The following is an 18382-nucleotide window of genomic DNA, read 5'->3' as shown; positions in this document are numbered from 1 at the left end:
GTTCAGCCTCATCCTGAGAGAACACGATGATATCATCGAAGAAAGTGCCAACAAAGGTTCGGTGCTCTCTAAAAATCCTGTCCATCATTCTGTTGAAGGTGGGAGGTGCATTAGTTAACCCAAATGGCATGACAAGAAACTCGTACAGACCAAATGTGGTACGAAATGCTGTTTTGTGAACATCCTCTGGCTGAATTCTGATCTGGTGATAACCACTCTTCATATCAATATGGCTGAACATTCCAAACCCCTGTAACCTATCCAAAATATCATCTATCTGAGGTATAGGGAATATGTTCTTAATGGTAATCTTATTGAGGGCTCTATAGTCTATGCACATCCACCAGGATCCATCCTTCTTCTGGACCAAGAGCACGGGTGAGCAGTAAGGTGAAGAGCTGGGCTGAATCAGCCCCTTCTCCAGCAGGTCCTTGACTTGGTTCATAATTTCCTCTTGCTGGGCTGCACTGACCCCGTAAGGAGGTCGGTTAGGAGGACTGCTACCAGGGATTATATCTATCGTGTGGTCTTCTGGCCTTTCAGGGGGCAACTCCTATGGAAGTGAGTCAGAAAAACAGTCCCTAAACTGAAAAAGAAAATCTGTCCGCTGTTTTTCCAGCTTAGAAAAATGAGACTCTTCTTCTACTGACTTCTTTTCATATGCAAACACTAAGTACGCTGAAAGATGCTTTTTCATTACGTTGCCAATGGCAGAAGCAGATACAACAGGGATGGATTCTCCCTTCAATTTAGCATCCAGAACGTGGGTCTTGCCATGGTGAGTGATTGTGATTGTTTTATTCTTTGTATCCAAAAAGTCCCAACACGAAAGTGCCAAGGTATCCCCAGTAACACATCACAACCATTCAACGGCATAATATAGAACTCTTCTGTGTCCACGTAGCTCTGAATATGCATTCGCAGCTTGCCTATCACCGGAGTAACAGACTAGCTGAGTCCCGGACACGCCATATCTGCATCACACAAAGGACCCATCTCTTCTGCCCTTATTCCTAACTTTCCAGCCAGCTCTGGAGAGATGAAATTGGCCTTGGCTCCCGGATCGAAAAACATCAGAGCTGTCTGGTCTCTTATCTTGCCCCATGCCCGCCATAACTCTGTAGCATCTGTATTCTGAACAGCCCCAATCAAGTCTGGCAAAAGACCAGCAGTGGGCTTGGGCTTTTTATTCTTCTGATCGATCCTCTTTTCCTCCTTGTGCTCACTCTGCTCAGAAGGAGGGAACTTCCGCTTCTTATGTGGGCATTCAAAAGCCCTGTGGCCTTCCTCCTTGCAAATATAACACTTGTTGGCATCATAGAGAATTTGCTTTTCCTCATCAGACATCGGTACTCACCTCTGTCCTCCAACAAACTTTGCCTTCATGGGCTGCAAAAACTTTTTGAACTTCTTAGGGGATTCCGTCTTGCTGCCCTTTGGCCTTGATGTCTCCTGTGAGCTTCCTTTGAACCCAGAAACTTTTCCTTGCATTAGTGCATAAGCTGTAGTGGCATTCTCAACCAACTGAGACATATTGGAAACCCTTGTCTTCGTGCAATAGTCCCGAATCTCCTTTGGCAACCCGCAGCAATATCTTTCAATTTGCTCGGACAGCGGCACATGTCTGTAAGAATTCACTGGCAGTAGGGCTTCCCAAAACTTCTTATAATAGTCCTCCAAATTTCTGCAATTTGCAGAATCCAACCTGTACCAGGTGGTCATGATATCCACCTCAAAAGTGGTACTAAGCCATGCTGCTGAGAAGACCTGCTTGAATTCGACCCAAGTGGTAGGTGCTCTGCCTTGCAAGAGGAGGTTGGTCCACCATTGGAGCGCATTGCCCTTCAAAAAGGTGGCTGCCTTTCGGACTTTAGAGGATTCTGTGAAGTGTCCACTTGAGTAGGCAGCATCAAACTGTTGCACGAATGTCAAAGCCTTCAATCTGTCCTGCATCCCATTGAAAGTCTCAAACTTGACAGTTGCCCCTCCCTCCTTGTAATCTTTCAATTTGCCTTTAGGGGTGAGATTGTCACAAACGGGGGCCTGTAAAAACGGTGGGGGCATCACTGCTCCCGCATTCTGAGTCTTTCCAACCGTACCCATGGTGGGGTTTGGCATTCCAGGTTCGACTCCCTGCATCTGTGGCATATTCCAAGTATTGCCCTTTGTCCAAGGCATTCCTGTCTGCATTCCAGGCTGCATCCCAATGTTTGAGTACATCATATTGGCATTTGCTGTTGGAATGGTCACCTCCCCATCTGTAAGCCACCATATGAGGAGAGCGTGGGGGAGGGAGACCTAGGGCAGAATAAGTCCAGAGAAGAGAGAGAGGGGGGGCTGCCACATGGGCAGCACATAGGCGGTCATGTGGGCAGCCAGCTAAGGGAACACACCTGTAGTCAAGGTGGCTGCAACAGATGGCGCCAACAACAGGAGCAGATGGCGAGGCATTCAGCATCAGGATCTGGCCTGGAAGAGGTGAATCTGGAACAGCAGACATGGCGGGGTGTCCCAGGTAAAAGGCACGATGACATCAGCAATAGTACGTACGTGTACGGGAAGGACAAGGCGCCGGCAAAGGGCTGCAGCAAGGCGCAGTATAGTGGGGGTCTATGGGCAGGTCTATGGCTTGCAAGCAGGGCTGGCAGGTGGCAGGACAGCAGCAAAGGAGCTGGACCCTGCATGGAACAAAGGGCCAGCAAAGGGTCCTTATATAGGGCTGGTTGGGCTGAGCCAACCAGGTCGGTTGGGCCAGCCAACCTAGTCTGTCCAGTCGGCCCAGTCAGGGCACACTGGTCGGTTTTCTACAGCAGGCCTCAGGGCCTATAAAAGGAGAGGCTCAGGCCTCATTTCATCATCCAGCCTAGCAGCACTTCAGGGAGCAGGAAGGAGCAGCAGAGCAGCAGCAGTTGGGCCTATGACCAGGAGGTGAACTGTGCTGAGGTGCTGCAGGCTTAGCTCAGGGAGAGGCTGAACCTAGACTGTCTTCTAGGGCAGAAGGTTGCTGAGATCATCACTTGCAACAGCAGATCCAGAGCAGAAAGGAGCAGCAGGTAGCCACCCTCTGGACCTACATTCAGGAGGATAGAGAGGTGCTAGCAGGGCTGCAGACTTAGCCAGGAAGCTGCCCACCTAGACTGGTTTCCAGACAGCAAGGTGGAGAGGATCATCCTAGACGGAAAGTCTACTCACGCTCGAGGTGGAGCACGCGGACTCTAGTCTAGAGATAGCCAGCAGATAGGACAAAGACTTTGTGGTAAGATCAGAGGACCACACCATTGGTGGGACTCTGGATCTGTCTCTCTTGTATTGTGTCCATAGTTGTGGACGGAAATATATTATTTGGTGGTTTCTCTATCTAGTTTGGTTCATTGTCTATTGATGAGTCTGCACACCTATTGAATGCACATAAGTAAAGAAGTTTGTGATTCCACACCCACACCGCACAGTTTGAGCTCCTGGGCATTATTTCCGCTGCGTGTACCCTCTGTTGGGTATTTTCTAACATTTGCAAGGGGCATTCCACCCATCATAGGTTGCTGGAAACTCTGCATTCCTGGCTGCGTGCTGCCCATAAAGCTACCTGGCATTCCGGGTGCCTCTGTGGATGGTGCCACCATTGCCTGAAAAACTGATCCCCCTCCGAAATATCCTGGATGCATCATGGGCTGAGGAAGGGCTTGCTGTCCCTGATTGAATGAATGGAAGTTATTGGCATTACCCGCTACAGGGGTGATCGAGGGCATCTCTGGCGGCTGTCCACTGAAAGAAACATGCCTAAGGGTCTTCTTATGCTTCTTATGTTTCTTTTGAGATGACTTTTTGCTTCCAGGGGAAGCAACCATAGGGGGAGGAGCTTGCATAATCTCCGTGACAGCATGTTGCAACTGCGACAAGGCTCCCGCTACACTTTGCATTCGTAGCTGAAAAAGTGCATTGGGATCAAGCTCCTCTGCCTCATCTACCTCATCCTGTGAGTCCTCCGTGGCATGCTCAGGAGAGACTCGATGAGTCCTCCGTGGCATGCTCCGCTGGTACTGTGAGTCCTCCGTGGCATGCTCCGCTGGTACTGTGCTCCTCTTCAAAGCTCTCTGATGCTTTGTCTTCATCCTGCCCCTCCTGCTTTGAAATCGTCAATGACCTCTCACGGTGTGACATGCTTGCTAAGATTGATGGCTATAGCAACAATTGCACTGAAGGTGTCCTTCACCCAACACTACCAGGGCCCACCTCTATAGGAAGATGGTGACGATCCCCGCAATGGAACCACTGAAACCGGCCTTCAATAAACAGAAGGGTAGTGATCTTCTTCTACTCAATCATAAACTTCATAAATAGCCACAATGCAAGCTTCATTCACTTAAATCACTTAGCACAACTTAGAAACAAGCTTCAACAACAACAAAGGTGAGGCTAGAATGCCCCTGCTCAATGAAAATAGTACACACACAGTGCACCCATTGGCCCCAAATGCCTTGACGCCCCTTACAGCATTTATTTAATGCTTCTGAATGCTTTACAACAAGGGTTCAACCTTGCATTGTTCCTCTCTACAAATCCTCTACTTGTCTTCAAGGCATCTAATCCCAGTGCACCACTAGAATTCCCACTGGCAAGGCATACTCAAGCATTCACTTCTGATCTGACACAACTTAGAGGCATTTAGGCATCCAAACCACTAGCAAACTGAGCTCAAGGCAGCCTCAAGGCTATCACATGCATCCACACTGTCCTTAGGCCTTCCACAAGATCACCTTGGCCTTTGGGTGCTTACTAGAACCTGTTGGAGTCCTGAAAGGACTGCACACAACACGCATGCACTGCAAAAAACTGCAAAGCAAGAAAGAACAAGGAAAAACCGAACCTGGAACCAACTCCCGCTATCCGTGGCAGAGGGGCGAGCTCCTTCCTCGCACCTATCCTCTGTCCAAGCTCCCCGCAAGGTGCAGGTGTCTTCCAGCAATCAGGAGAAGAGAGGAATGAAGGTAGAGAGCGGAGGGTGAACAAGAAAGAGATGTAGAGGAAAGATGGTTCACAGATCTGCCCCGAAATGATTGCCTCGAGATCTGTGCCTGAGTCCTCCTAAGAGAAGGTGCCAAAAGCAACAGGGAAAGTTCCTCCTGCAGCCTGCACTGGTCCAAAACAGCTCCAAAAGCCACCACACAGCCAAAAACATGTGCACAAAGGTCCAGCACAGCAAAAGACAACCCCGGGCACCTGTTGGAGGCCGCTGAACACGTCTGTACGGATTCTGTACAGCCGTCCGAACGTCCGTACAGTCCGTACAAAAATTTTCCAAAAGTTCAAAAATGAGTTATGGCACTTCCTAGAAGTGCGTACTAGCCTTAGAACAATCAAAACAGTGTTAAAACGGCTGAAAACAGGCTTGAAACAGCTCAAAAATTGCACAAGAACAACTGAAAACGTCCAACACCTCTGGGAGAGTGAGGGGAGAGAGATGGAAGGTGGGGGAAGGGCATGCATACACATGCTTGACAAATGGCACCTCCTCCTTGCCATTTGCCCCTTCATTAAAGTCCTAACCCCCATACCAAGGACAACGTTGGTTGTCCTTGGGCCCAACTTTTAGACCCCTCTTTTAAAGCCTTTGCCTTGCCCCTAGGACCTAGTGGTGCACCTAGACTTTGCCCTTAGGAACTTCTACGAAGTGTGCACTTCCTCTAGCCAGTCCCTCACGGCCAAACCATTGCAACACTTAACCATGGTTAACCCCGGGTTAAGCGTAGGTTGAGTTACGAAGATACTTTAAATCACTTTTCACGTCCTCGTGACACTTAGTGCAGGCCATCTGGAACAATAATGGATGCCCACTAACATGCTTGGTAATATGCATGGTACATGGATGCTTAATGGGCTGAATAATGCCCTTGATGCAAGTGAAATTGAATCCATTGTGTAACTCAGTTTCAGGGACCTCCAAATAATAAAAAAATACCGAAAGGGGCACCAAGGGTCAGGGCCAATCTGTGTCTTTGTTTTGTTTAGGAGCATTCTAGCTCCCAATATGTTGGTTGTTTACTTGCTGAAGTGTTGATGTGAGAGTATTGGCCATAAATTTTCCCATACATTTCCATACTACATACGCATACGGGCATGAATAAGTTTGGAAAGACGCCCCTAGCTGAGCCATACGCGGCCCTAAAATTTTCGTACTTTCAAAATATGAGGTATAGAAAATTTCAAGTTCAAGTTTCAACTATTAACAAGTTCAAGTTTCAAGTTTCAACTACTTAAGCATTCCAAAAATATATTAAACATTGAACACATTATAGAATCTTCAATCTAGATCCTAGATCCAAAACATTGTGATTGAAATTTAAAAGGCTTGTTACTGCATGTCACATTATTCATCAGTCGCGCCAAAATACATCAATGATCAAGGATTGAAGAATCATGGGGTTTAAAACTTTTAAAAGACAAATCTAAGAAAAACTTCCAACTTCCAAGTTCAAACTTTCAAGCTTTCAAGCATCGAAGCTGAAAACTCTAAACTTCTAAAGCCTAGGCAAAAAAAGAAATGAGGCTGCAAAAAAGACAAGTCTAGGAAAACTTCCAAGTTCAACTTTCAGCTTTCAAGCATCAAAGCTGAAACTCTCTACTTCTAAAGCCTAGCCAAATAGAAATGAGGCTGCAAAAGTCAAGACTATAGCTTCAGTATGCTAGCTCTACAGTCTCAATGGTCGACTCTTTCCTCTTCCTCTCCCTCATCATCATCACCACCATCATCAGCAGCAGCATCAACATCATCAACCATTGCAGTAGCATCTAAAACATCATTTGACCCTCCAGCACTTGACTTGTCTCACCTTTAGTGGAAGTCTCTTCATCTGGCTCTTGTAGTTCTTAAAAATTAATCAGCCCTTCTCCTTGTTAATCATCTCCAAAGTTACCTGCATTTTCTCACACCCTCTCCCCTTTATCTTAGAAATGAGCCTGAGATTTGTATGTATGTAGACTAACTTCTCCGTGTGGGAGGCTTCAACCTATTCCTTCTTTTAGTGTGTATAAGAGAAAAGGTGCTCCAATTCCTCTCACAAGGGGATGCACAACTTCCTTGAAAGAGAATCCGAATTGCAAGCTGCTGCAATTTAGGAGTGTTGGCACCAAATGTTTCCCACCATTTAACAGGATAATGCATCCTCTTTCATCCAAATAGGACCTGGAAAAGGCCACGGCAGAGGCAGATCTGCTTGGGCCGGTAGCTGGATGCCACATGGCCAAGCAGGGTCTGCACACCCCCAAAAAGAGAGCCCAAACAGGTCGGGTGGACAGACCAGGTAGTCAGCTAGGCACTTGGGGCCTCATTCAACATTATTTGGAGCAGCAGTTCCTCAGCAGACTAGAGGAGCAGATCAGCACCTATAGGGCCTACATCCAGAAGGAGGTTGAAGAGCTGCAGACAAAGCTGAGTTAGGCCTGCACACCTAGGCTGACATCTAGGGCAGCAAGGTGAAGAGATCACGGCACAGAATAATTAAAAAATGCATCACTAAGTCTACAGAAGCTCGACAACGAGCACATGGGCTCAGGGATCTATAAGTGCCACGGGGTACTAGGACAACACCTTTTGGGGTAAGGACAGAGGTGTTGGAGGTCAACATCTCTGATGTCACCTTAGAGAGAGAGGGCCTTGATTGTGGGTGTGCCCGCCCAATGAGTGAGGCTAGGGTAGAGAGTGAGGGCCTCTGTTGTGGGTGTGCCCGCCCCCATGAGAGTAGGTTAGTCTGGCCTCATGTGATGCCATGCAGGCCACGGAGGTACCCCGGGAGGGTGCAGGGTTGTGTGAGCAGGTGTGTCTCACCCTGCTGCCCTTAGGCGCCTTCTATGAGCCCCTATTTGTGGGCTATAGAGCAGTAGGTGGGCCGACCTGCAGGTTGGCCACCTTGGCTAGCTATAGCCCCTGTTTTGGGGAGGTGTGTGTCCTCATTTAGGGCCTGGACAGCCCTATATAGCAGGCTGTAGGGGTCCCCCTAGGGCAGAGGGTCGGCCCTCATGAGCTGGCTGGTCAGTGACCCCCCTATGCTGGCCGACTGGGAGGGGGGGGGGGGCTGGGCTATATATGTGCCTCCCCTCTCCCCTCATTTCTCGTCTTCTGGAGCTGGAGCAGTCCTTCCAGCAGTGCATCTTGTGGAGCCTAGCAGAGGTGCAGAGCCAGCCCACAGCATCACCTGACCACTTTGAGGGACATGTACGAGCTCAAAAATGAAGCGAGGATTCTAGACCTCTCTATGGCGTAAGCAAGGATGAGGGGGATTCAGTACAAGATCATGTTGAGATTGACATCTCCAGGTGTTCTGTACAGAGTGAGGGCCTTTGATGTGGGTGTGCCCCCCCAGTGAGAGAGGTCTCAGTTAGTCCGTATTCAGGCTCTTTTCGACCTCCACAGGACCCGCTCCAGCACAATTCCGGCACCCACGAGACAGGAGGACAGAGGGGGACAGAGGGGGGATGGGCCAGGGATTTGGGCCGACCAACCCTGGCCGACCAGCTGGTCGGCCTAGGCCAACTGGGCCGACCACCTACCTGGCTGGGCCGCTCCTGAGGTAGGAACTTCTGATGCGAAAACTTTGGACGATTTCTTCCTCCAGGTATGCCCTAAATTCGAAATCTGGTGCTGCAAGTTCTTGTTGGTTCATGGGTTATCGGGGGTGGTCAGGATGTAGGAAAAAAGGTAGGAGAAGGAGAGTATGTGATTTCGGAATTGCTGAAGGAAATAGTGAGAGAGGGTTGAGGCGTAGCTAGGAGAGAGTGGAGATGCAGGTAGGAGAGGCGTGAGAAGAGCTGAGTGGCAGGCGAGGAGGTTTCGTTGCTGGTCAGGGCTGCGTAGGGGTAGGTGACGTTAGTGCGAGTGGCTGTGAGGTAGCGCCATGGCTGGAAGGGATTTCGGCCAGGTAGGGGGGTGCGCCAGGGGCTGGAGCAGGGTGCGGCCACTCTGTGGGAGGTGTTGCTTTTTTCGAAAAAGCACCACCCTCCAAGTTTGGGAGGGTGAGCTTTTCTGGGAAGCATAGCTTCCTAGATTAGCTACACCATCCCCTATATAGTTTGGCAAGGACCCAAGCTCAACCATAGCCTCAGCTAGTGTGCGCAAGTAGACCTCCTTGCACATCGATTGGATTGCGCTATCAGAATTCGGTACAGCCTGCGACAGGCTATCGTACAGCTTGCGTCAGCAACCATACAGCTTGCATCAGCATCCGTACAGCTTGCGTCAGCATCCGTACAGCTTGCGTCAGCATCCGTACAGCCTGCGACAAGCATCCGTACAGACTGCGTCAGAATTCGTACAGCCAGCGGGAGGATTCCGTACAGTACGGTCTGCTGCAGATTTCCGTACACTGCAGCCTGCAGCGAAACCAGCAAGGAAAGACTCCGGGATCATCTACGCCCGCTGATCGTCAGTTTCCAGCATCTTCTTTCGACCGGCTCCTCTTCTTTCGTCAGCATCTCTTGGGATAGTTTTTCTCTCCTCCACTCTCCTTCCAGCTTCGATTCCCCCAGTTATTTCTCTCAGTTTTATACTCTTTTCAGATCAGATTTCAGACATGGCTGATTCTGTAAATCCTGAGTTTGCCATGGGAGACCAGGATTTAGACTACCCTGCTGAGGAAGACCAGGGTCTTTATGACGATCTGATTACGAAGAAGGCCTTCTAATGAATTCACCACTGCTCTGGATGGAAAATTCGAGCAAGTTAATGCGAATCAAACGGGGTTGACACAGCAACTCCAAGGGATTCAGACGACTCTCACCCTTCTGACTAGCACTGTGCAGGCTTTCACACATGTGGATGCCATGGCTTCAGTGCTACGTCCGAACATAACTCCAGACCCTTTTCCCGGAGATCAGAAGTCTCGAACTAAGGAGGTTGTTGACACTTGGTTGCACAAGTGGCAGGTACACTTCCAGTTCCACCCGTACCCAGATGAAAAGAAAATACAGCTTGCAGCTGGCTTTATGTCAGGAAAGGCTTTGTTATGGTGGAAGAAACTCCAACCTAAGCCGGTTACATGGATAGATTTCGAAGGGGTCTTCAGGAAGGAGTTCCTGAAGAAGGAGGACGACTATGATATCGTAGGCAAGCTTAAAGCCCTCGATATGTCTAAGCTGAACTTGACGTTTGAAGTTTGTCTTCAAAGGTTTCGAGATCTACAGACCTAGGCCACAAAGATGGATCCAGTGACCTTGTTAGGTTTCTTTGTGGATGGTTTGCCAGATTCGTACAAGTTGCAGATCAAGAACAACAAATGTACAACATTGCAAGAGGCCATGAATTACGCGCGTATGTTGTGTTTTTAGAGGATGAGTTTGGGAATGTTCCTGGATTCATCTAGGTATACGCGCGTATTTATGATGATACCATGGCCGGTGCAAAGGCAACTACAGTTTCCGACACGAGTGGGAAGAACAAACGGAAGTTCTTCCAGTCTACAACTGGTACCGGGGAGACGAAGTCTACGGACAACGCCTCCAAGAAACACTTGACTCAGGTAAAGAATGGTCGAGCCCGTTTCCTTCGTACATTGAAGCTTAAGAAGGAAGGACGTTGCTTCTACTGCGAGGAGCGGGGCCACACCAAGAATGAATGCCCAAATCGCAAGAATCAAAAGTTAGCGCTTGGACCGAAGCTCCAGGCAGGTCCAGGTACCAAAGCCAAGGGAGCGAACCAGGTTTTGATGACAAGTATTTCTGTAAATGTCATTACCTGCCCACTTTCTTGTAATTGCACGTTCAATACTTCGTTGTTTGGTTCCCATGATCTTTTCCGAGTTTATGGAGAAGTTAGGGACCAAAGGGTTCACATTCTCTTTGACCCGGGCAGCTCTCACAACTTTGTTAATTACAAATTTGTGCAGAAGATGAGGCTGTCCACGATACCTAGCGATCATACCTATGAGGTGCAGCTTCCAGCTGGGAAGCAGTTTTGGGATCGCAAGATTGAAGCGCTTCCTATCCGGATTCAAGCATACACAGGGGCTCTTACGTGCTATGTTATGCACTTGGAGCATGTGGACTTGTTAATCGGAATAGAGTGGTTTAAAAGCCACAATATTCGGATTGGATGGATGGAGCATACCCTTTCTTTTGTGGATAAGGACACCCAATTTTGTATTCAGTGTGATAATATTCCCTCTTCTCAGGGACCTATTGTATCTACGATGCAGCTTCGGAATATATTAAACACTTCTCATTATGATGTCTATCAGTGTGTTTTGATTCTACTTTCTTCATTTGTTGTTTCTGTAAATAACAAGAATGATTTAAGTGTGTTTGAACACCGTGAATTGAGAATGTTGTTAGATAGTTTCAAGGATGTATTCCCTGCTCAACTGCCGGAAGGTTTACCTCCAGAACGGGCAGTAGATCATCGCATAGATTTAGTCCCTGGCGCTCAACCTATTAGTGTACCACCTTATAGGATGAGCCAGCTTGAGGAGGATGAGCTAGCTACACACCTACAGGATTACCTGAATATGGGCTATATTCGCCCAAGTAATAACAAATTTGACTTTTATTCCACACGAACCTGAGTGTATTCTTGAATTTCGTGACAGACAGATTCGTAATCGATCTATCACGGAATACAAGATCAAGTGAAAGGATCGTGTTGAGGAGGATGCAACATGGGAGACATTACAAAACCTCCAAAGAACATTTCCGAGTTTTTTAGCGAGCTCAGGAGTGAGTTCTTAGAGGAGGGGAAGTATGTCATGTGCACGGATTGGTATCTGACGTGTACTGGATACACAAGACTAGCTCAGGTAGCCTGGGGAGGCTTAGAGCTAGGCAGGCTTGATTCTCGGGTTGAGTGGCAAGGGTACGAACCAGTTTGAGGTCTTCGCTATTTTTGGCGTTTGGGGCCCGAGTCTATAAAAGGGGCCCAGGGGGTTCAATTCTCGAGGAGCCGATGGGAGCAAGTTTCGTTCCCAGGTGCTAGGTATGATCCTGGGTTGAGTCGCGGACGCGCGCCTGCATCTTAGCATAGCCCAAGGCCCAGTAGCAGATCCCAGGCTTCACAGCGCCACCTGGTGGTATGGGACACCAGGCTGGTTTGGATCTGGTTGGGAGTTCGTGCCAGTAGCTCAGCTCGTGGCTCGGAGGGGACATCTCCTGATTCGGGATCACATCCTGTAGATGTCATGGTTGGGTGGTGAGCAGCCTGCTCAGTTTCTCGCGTTGTGTGTGTTTGTTTGCAGATCAGAGGTTTCAAAAGTGCTGGGACGTGTCAGTTACGGTAAGGATGTCTAACATTGAGAGATGGTCAGAAGAGAATTTGTGAAGGTGAAGGACAGCATTGAGTGCTTGAGCCATTTGGCGCTTGGCTGGTATTGCTAACACAGAGGAGGATTCTTCGACGAGACCTATGGATTCAGAATCAGATGGATGGTGTGACTTAGAGGGGAGATCACAAGACTACACATGGAAGCTGAAGGTCCAGGTAATCTGGATGTATGCTTAGGATTTGATTTCTCAAGTACCTTATTTGGCTGCAGACCTTGCCAGATGGAGGACGGGTTGAAACAGACCCTGAGAGCATGGTGCCTGGAGGACTTCAGGCTGTTCGCCCATCATGAGGGGGACAATTGGAGGATGGTGGTGCCTAGAATACTAGAGTTCGAAGGCGGTTACGTGATTGAAGGAGGTGGTGTGCCATCTGATGCTACCAAAGATGGAATATGTACACTGGGTGGTGTGCTGCGGAACCGGACCTAGTGGAGCAGGAGCCACTGGAGTATGGATGACAATCTAGGAAGCGACATCAACGCCAAAATGTTCCAGATAGCTACGACACGAGAGCTACTAGAGTATCTATCGACATGTTGGCATCGGACCAAGATGTGTCGATGAGAGGGGGTGTTGGAAATGGTGTGGTCACCTCCCCATCTGTAAGCCCCCATGTGAGGAGAGCATGGGGAGGTGAACCATGTGGGGATGTGGGCAGCATCTTGGCTGCTATGTGGGCAGCTTATATATAGCAAAACAGCAAATCATGGGGCTGCCACGGGCAGCAAATGGGCTGCAACGTGGGCGGCACAAAGGAGCAAGTACCTGGCAGATCTGAGCTTCCATGGTGGACAGCAGGAATACTGAGGTGCCACGTGGCTGTCTGCAATTGGAGGCAGCATGATTGCAAAGGGAATACAGCCTGCCATGACATGGTGCTGACATCAGCAATTGTACCGGCTATTCGGCATCAAGTGGGTGTATAAAAGCAAATTTCAAGTCTGATGGCAGTTTGAACAAGTACGAAGTCAAGCTAGTGGTCAAAGGTTATGCTACAGGTACACATGCATGCAGACTAAAGAAAGCTGTCTATGGGCTGAGAGTCATGAAAAGGGTCAAGTTGCAAGGCTCAAGCTGGTTTTAGGAAAGCATATCAGTCTCCATTTAGAGATTTTGTGTTCCTCGTGGAAGAGAACCTGCTGCGGGGAGAGGTTCTCTAGTGCTGTTTTGTTGACTATTATATGGTCTCCAAACTCGAATTGTGCAAGAGGACGGAAAATTAAAGATTACCTCATAGTCATACATCTGCCGTTGCCAGAATATACAAGCATGATGCCAACTTCGGATTAAAGGATGGCCTCAAAGGCTAAAATTTATCCAACTGACATCAGAGTCGAGCAAGGCTGCCCACTTCCTTCGGGCTAAGCATCACAAATTTGAACTCGTGGTAATGGAACATGATCAGCAAGAGGGGAATTTTCAGCCGTTGATCGGACAGGAAACCATTATGTGCCTTCTCTTCGGGCAATGTGGCTCTTTTCTTGTGCTCTTACAATGAGGTGCAGAAAGTAATGCAAGCAGTGGAGCATTTATGTCAACAGAGTTTCCTTGCAATGAGTAGATAATTCATGCTGGTGAATACTCACAAGGTCAACCAGCTGGGGACTCTCGGTACCTTCAAGTGCCTTGGGGTTGAGGTTCCCTCTAATCATAGATGGCATAGATGTGGCTAGTACTACGCTTTTGGAAACACCTTATATTGGTTGATGTACGGTGTTGAGAGTTGAAGAAGCATCTGTGATCTGGGGAGAAGCTTCTGTATGGCACACTTGTCACTCAATGTGCTACAATAAGGTGTGCAGAGAGGCTTTCATGCTAGGCTTTGGAAGCTAGCTAAGGAACAAGGTTATGCAGTTGGGGTGGACAGAGGACACCGAGGCCGAAGCCCTCATAGAGAAACTTCTCGATGGAGATGCTATAGAATCAAGCCTACATCATAGGTTCATGGATTTGTGCGAGAGCCATTCACGACAGAAATACAACGCGGCACAGAAATTCATGACATGAGGCAAGTTTATTTGGTGCAGGATGGCTCCGAGCACAACCATGCTTGCTTGAGGCCTTGAACAGGAGCATGATTTTATGTATTTTAAAAATTAGCACGCACGAGATTGATCATTTAAATCCGAAAGAAGTAGTATTACCTAGCAGAGCACTGACTAAGCCGCCGGCACTCACTTCAAGCGACCATGTATCCCCTTTTCTCGTGGCAGAGACCGGTAAACGATTGGCGACTACCAATAAACGCTGCCCGTTAAAATCCCAGGCGTCATCAAATCCTTCTGACAACGGTTTACTAGCACTTTCTGTTGTTAATATGTCTCGGCCACGCCACCCATCTCCCCGGTCCCAGCCTCCATTAGCATTACCTTCGCTCAAGGCATCTGGCTTCAAATCTGGCTCTTTGTCTTGCTGAAACAAGCTACGTGACCTGTTCAGTTGTCTTTGTTGCAGAAGTCTCTCTACCCGGGTCGAAGCAAGAGGAGGATTTCGAGCGAGGTTCGATGAGATGGAGTGTTCGGAAATAAGTTCTTCATCAGAGAGAGACGCTGTCCGAGGAAGAGCTGCTGCCCGGCTACCTAGCTCTCCAGGAGTGGACAACGAAAGTCGACGAGGGGGAATGCTGGCGGTGGACTCGTCGTCCCCACATCTTCTATGTCTCTCCGAGCCTTTGAATGACAGAGAATAAGGCATACGCTCGTGAGGTCCCTGTGAGATTCCGTGAACAAGAGTAAAAGAAAGGATATAATGTGCGAAGTCGAAGCGGTACTATGTGAATGAATGAACCGTGAGCGATGTGGGTGCTTCAGGGATGGAGCCTGAGGGATGTAGGAAGAGAAAACGTGAAACTGGGCAGGTGCGATGGTTGCAAAGCTACAAATTTTCAAAGGAGGAGAGGCAGGAGGAAATGGGGGAGATGGGATCGGGGAAGAAGGGAGAATGGTCAGGAAGCATCTGAAGGAATATGTATGGAGGAGGAAAAGGCCATTGGAATCTGGGCGTTGTGCAAGCTTGCTCCACCAGGCAACATATAGGAAGGGTGGTGCTTGCTGTTCCTTTTGCTCCCAAATTCCTGACACCTCTCAGATTTTCTTCTCTTCTTCATGCTCTAATTCAGGAAAGTTAACACTCTACCAAATTTGTCTCTCTCTCTTGGGAGCTTGGTGTGTGTGTGTGTGTGTGTGTGTGTCTCTCTCTCTCTTACCAAAAAAAAAAAAATGTGTGTGTGTGTGTGTGTGTGTGTCTCTCTCTCTCTCTCATGGGGTGTTCGTGTGTGCGTGCGATCGCATTGTCTTTGGACTGCCTGCTTCTCCCGTGCTCTTCTACTTCCGAATGTCACTCGGGCAATCCTTTTATGATTGCCTCTGTGTTCTTCAGATAGATTGTAGTGTCTACTTGTCCTACAATGAAATTTTCTCATCTTGTATCCACTTTGGGAACAGACTCTTTGTAATATAAAGACAGGTGCATTTCTGTATTTTAAAAAATTTGTGTGTGCGTGCGTGTGTGTGTATGTGTCTGTGTTTTCACAAAAGAAGTCTGTGTGTTCGTGTGTTAGGAGCTTTGGTGATTCGTCCCTTGCCAAGTATCCCTTCTTCCAGGCGTCTTTATGACAAATTCTTCGACTACCTGCACGGTCGAGATCTTACTTATCTTGCTTTCTTGTCGTATGATGAGATCTTTTGATGTTTTGTTGGGAATGCTTTTTATAAGATCAAAACATATAGATTTCATCCACACACAAAAAAAGTGTGTTGGGAGGGTGGCTTTTCACCCTTAAAAAAAGCGTGTTGGGGGGGTGGGATGCACACACGCACACACACTTGCATGTGCACATATCCACACACATGCATGTGGTCTGTGTGTGTACATCTCTCTCTCTCTCTCTCTCTCTCTCTCTCTCTCTAACACACACACTTGAGGCAATCAAAGTGTCTCTTGGGCCCTCTTTGCTAGATATGCAACGCAATACCACCAAATTCCCACATCAGCTTTTAGAGGGAACAAAATCTTTGGGCCAATCAACTCTATCCAAACTCCACCTTGTCACTTGAAAGCTCATCCACTTTTAAGGGGAACAAAATCTCCAAGCCAATCAGTTCTATCCAAACTCTACCTCACCACGTCAGATTTTATTCAGTCACAAGGAAAAGATAGCCGAAGGTATGACCACTACATAATAATGAGTACCATGCTTTTCTTGAATGCCCAACCTAATCTCATTTAGAGAAATATTATTGATGGCAGCAAGTGTTAAGCAGCCCTTTGAACTTGGATGACAAGGTCATCCAAAAATGCAAACCCTTAAATCAACTTATATGTTGCAATCTTGAGCATGGCCATACATTGTCAAGGTAATGTGGCTCTTGACTTTACTAATCACTACATTTACCTTGGCAAGAAGGTCTCCTGGACGAGTTACACTTGATCATCAACTAGCAATTTAGCAAAGGCATGAGATACGTATCTCTTCAAGCTAGCAAATGAACTGGTTTAGATACATGGAACTTCACCTTTATTCAATGTCCCCACATAGCGTAGGACATACTTCAAGCTAGTTCCTTTGTATGGTGCACTTTCACTTAAATGCAACCACGTCTAGGTAGTGGCTAAGGGCCTTTAGCAAGGTCATATATGTTGCACAAAATCATCTTGGTCTGAAGAGGTCCAAAGTGAATCATAGGAGCCTCTTAAACAAATGGAAACATTTTAAATACATGTGTGAAGGACATATTGCTAGGATCTCAAATCCCTCTTACATGGGAGATATTTTCTATAACATAATCTATCACTTATCTATGTCTTTGAGAAGTGCTCGTGACTAGGCACTTTTTGTAATTCATAACAAAAAGTGGCAGGAAAACTTTATCAAAGGTTATTGGAGGGACCCAAGAAAGGAATTTGGGCTTTATTAGTAAATTGCAAAACCTTGTGGCATGGCATACATTTTCTATGCATGCATCAACTATATCTTAAATAAGTTATTAAGATTAAGTAGAACATGACCATGTTTTTTCTTATGTAGGTTAAGAAGGTGGTGTGGCATCCCATGTACAAATCGTCTTCACAAATAGAATAGCGCAAAGCAATATATCCTTTTGGAATGCATGACCTATTCAAAGATATTTGGAGGATTTTCCTTACTATTGCAAAACATAGGGATCTTCCAACCTTTTTCTAATTACTAAGGGACTTCCTTTCTAATGTCTTTGCCTTCAAGCAATAGAAGCATTACAAGTCATTGTTGCACCACCACATTTCGTATAATGAAATGCCCTTGTGTACAACCAATTCAAATAATGAAGTACATAGATGACAAACCAGTTTATATTTTTAATGTATTGAGGTCTTAATGCTTGGACAAAAAGGATTATTCCTTGAGCGAAAACGATTGACATAGAAAAAAACTTATATGTGTGCATGCATGCACACATGCGAGAGAGAAAGAGTGCATGCACACATGCGAGAGAGAGAGAGAGAGAGAGAGAGAGAGAGAGAGAGAGAGAGAGAGAGAGAGAGAGAGAGTCCAATGCTTGCTAATGTCACATTCTAGTTAAGAATGTAATACTCCCTTGGACAATTGATTGACAAATATATTTAAAGATACCATTTAAGAAATTGAGATGAATTTGGATGGACCAATTAACAAATATATTAAGAGAGTCCATAGAGTGGTTTAATATAACTCGCAAGTGTACAAAAATGTATCTAATGGGTTACGATGTTTAAGCAAATCAACAAGTATTTTTTTATGGTTCATAGAAATAGGAGGGTTGGACATTCATAACTAAAAAAGGCATGAGATACATGCTAAATTATATTTTTTCCATCCCAATCAAAAAGTTTGTGTTCATGTGATGGGCATGTGACAAAAGCACCAGTTTCTATTATGCAAGGGCTTCCTCCATTGGTTGTACACAAAGGTACTTCATTTGAATTGTGGTGGCATAACCATGCTTGCAAAAGAATATCAACCAATTCACTATAAGGTCAATCAAATTTATAATCAATGCATCATGATATGCTATGTTAGCCAATATTTGAAAATTGTTTCTTTCTCTAATAATTGCACATATAA

At 46.9% G+C, this 18382-nt stretch overlaps 1 protein-coding gene and 1 pseudogene across 2 annotated transcripts in view; both read right to left on the bottom strand.

The window, feature by feature from the left end:
* The window catches only part of LOC147887617 (uncharacterized), a 36014-nt pseudogene extending 34292 nt beyond the window's left edge, over nt 1-1722 (bottom strand).
* The window catches only part of LOC147887616 (alpha,alpha-trehalose-phosphate synthase [UDP-forming] 1-like), a 266990-nt gene extending 251614 nt beyond the window's left edge, over nt 1-15376 (bottom strand). Inside the window, exon 1 of one of the 2 annotated variants that reach the window (XM_087393097.1) lies at nt 14448-15376. In XM_087393097.1, coding sequence (XP_087249223.1) covers nt 14448-14997 — 550 coding nt within the window. In that variant the 5' untranslated portion in view covers nt 14998-15376. The remainder of the gene's footprint in view (nt 1-14447) is intronic. The other variant, XM_087393098.1, reaches the window with a different exon arrangement.
* Nucleotides 15377-18382: the final 3006 nt, after the last annotated feature.

Source organism: Dipteris shenzhenensis, chromosome 22 (assembly GCF_047967505.1).
Source record: "Dipteris shenzhenensis isolate YYH24624 ecotype China chromosome 22, Dip_SZ_1.0, whole genome shotgun sequence".
In the NCBI taxonomy this organism is placed as follows: domain Eukaryota; kingdom Viridiplantae; phylum Streptophyta; class Polypodiopsida; order Gleicheniales; family Dipteridaceae; genus Dipteris; species Dipteris shenzhenensis.
Note: the sequence above shows the minus strand (reverse complement) of the source record. Positions and strands in the feature narration are given on the sequence as shown.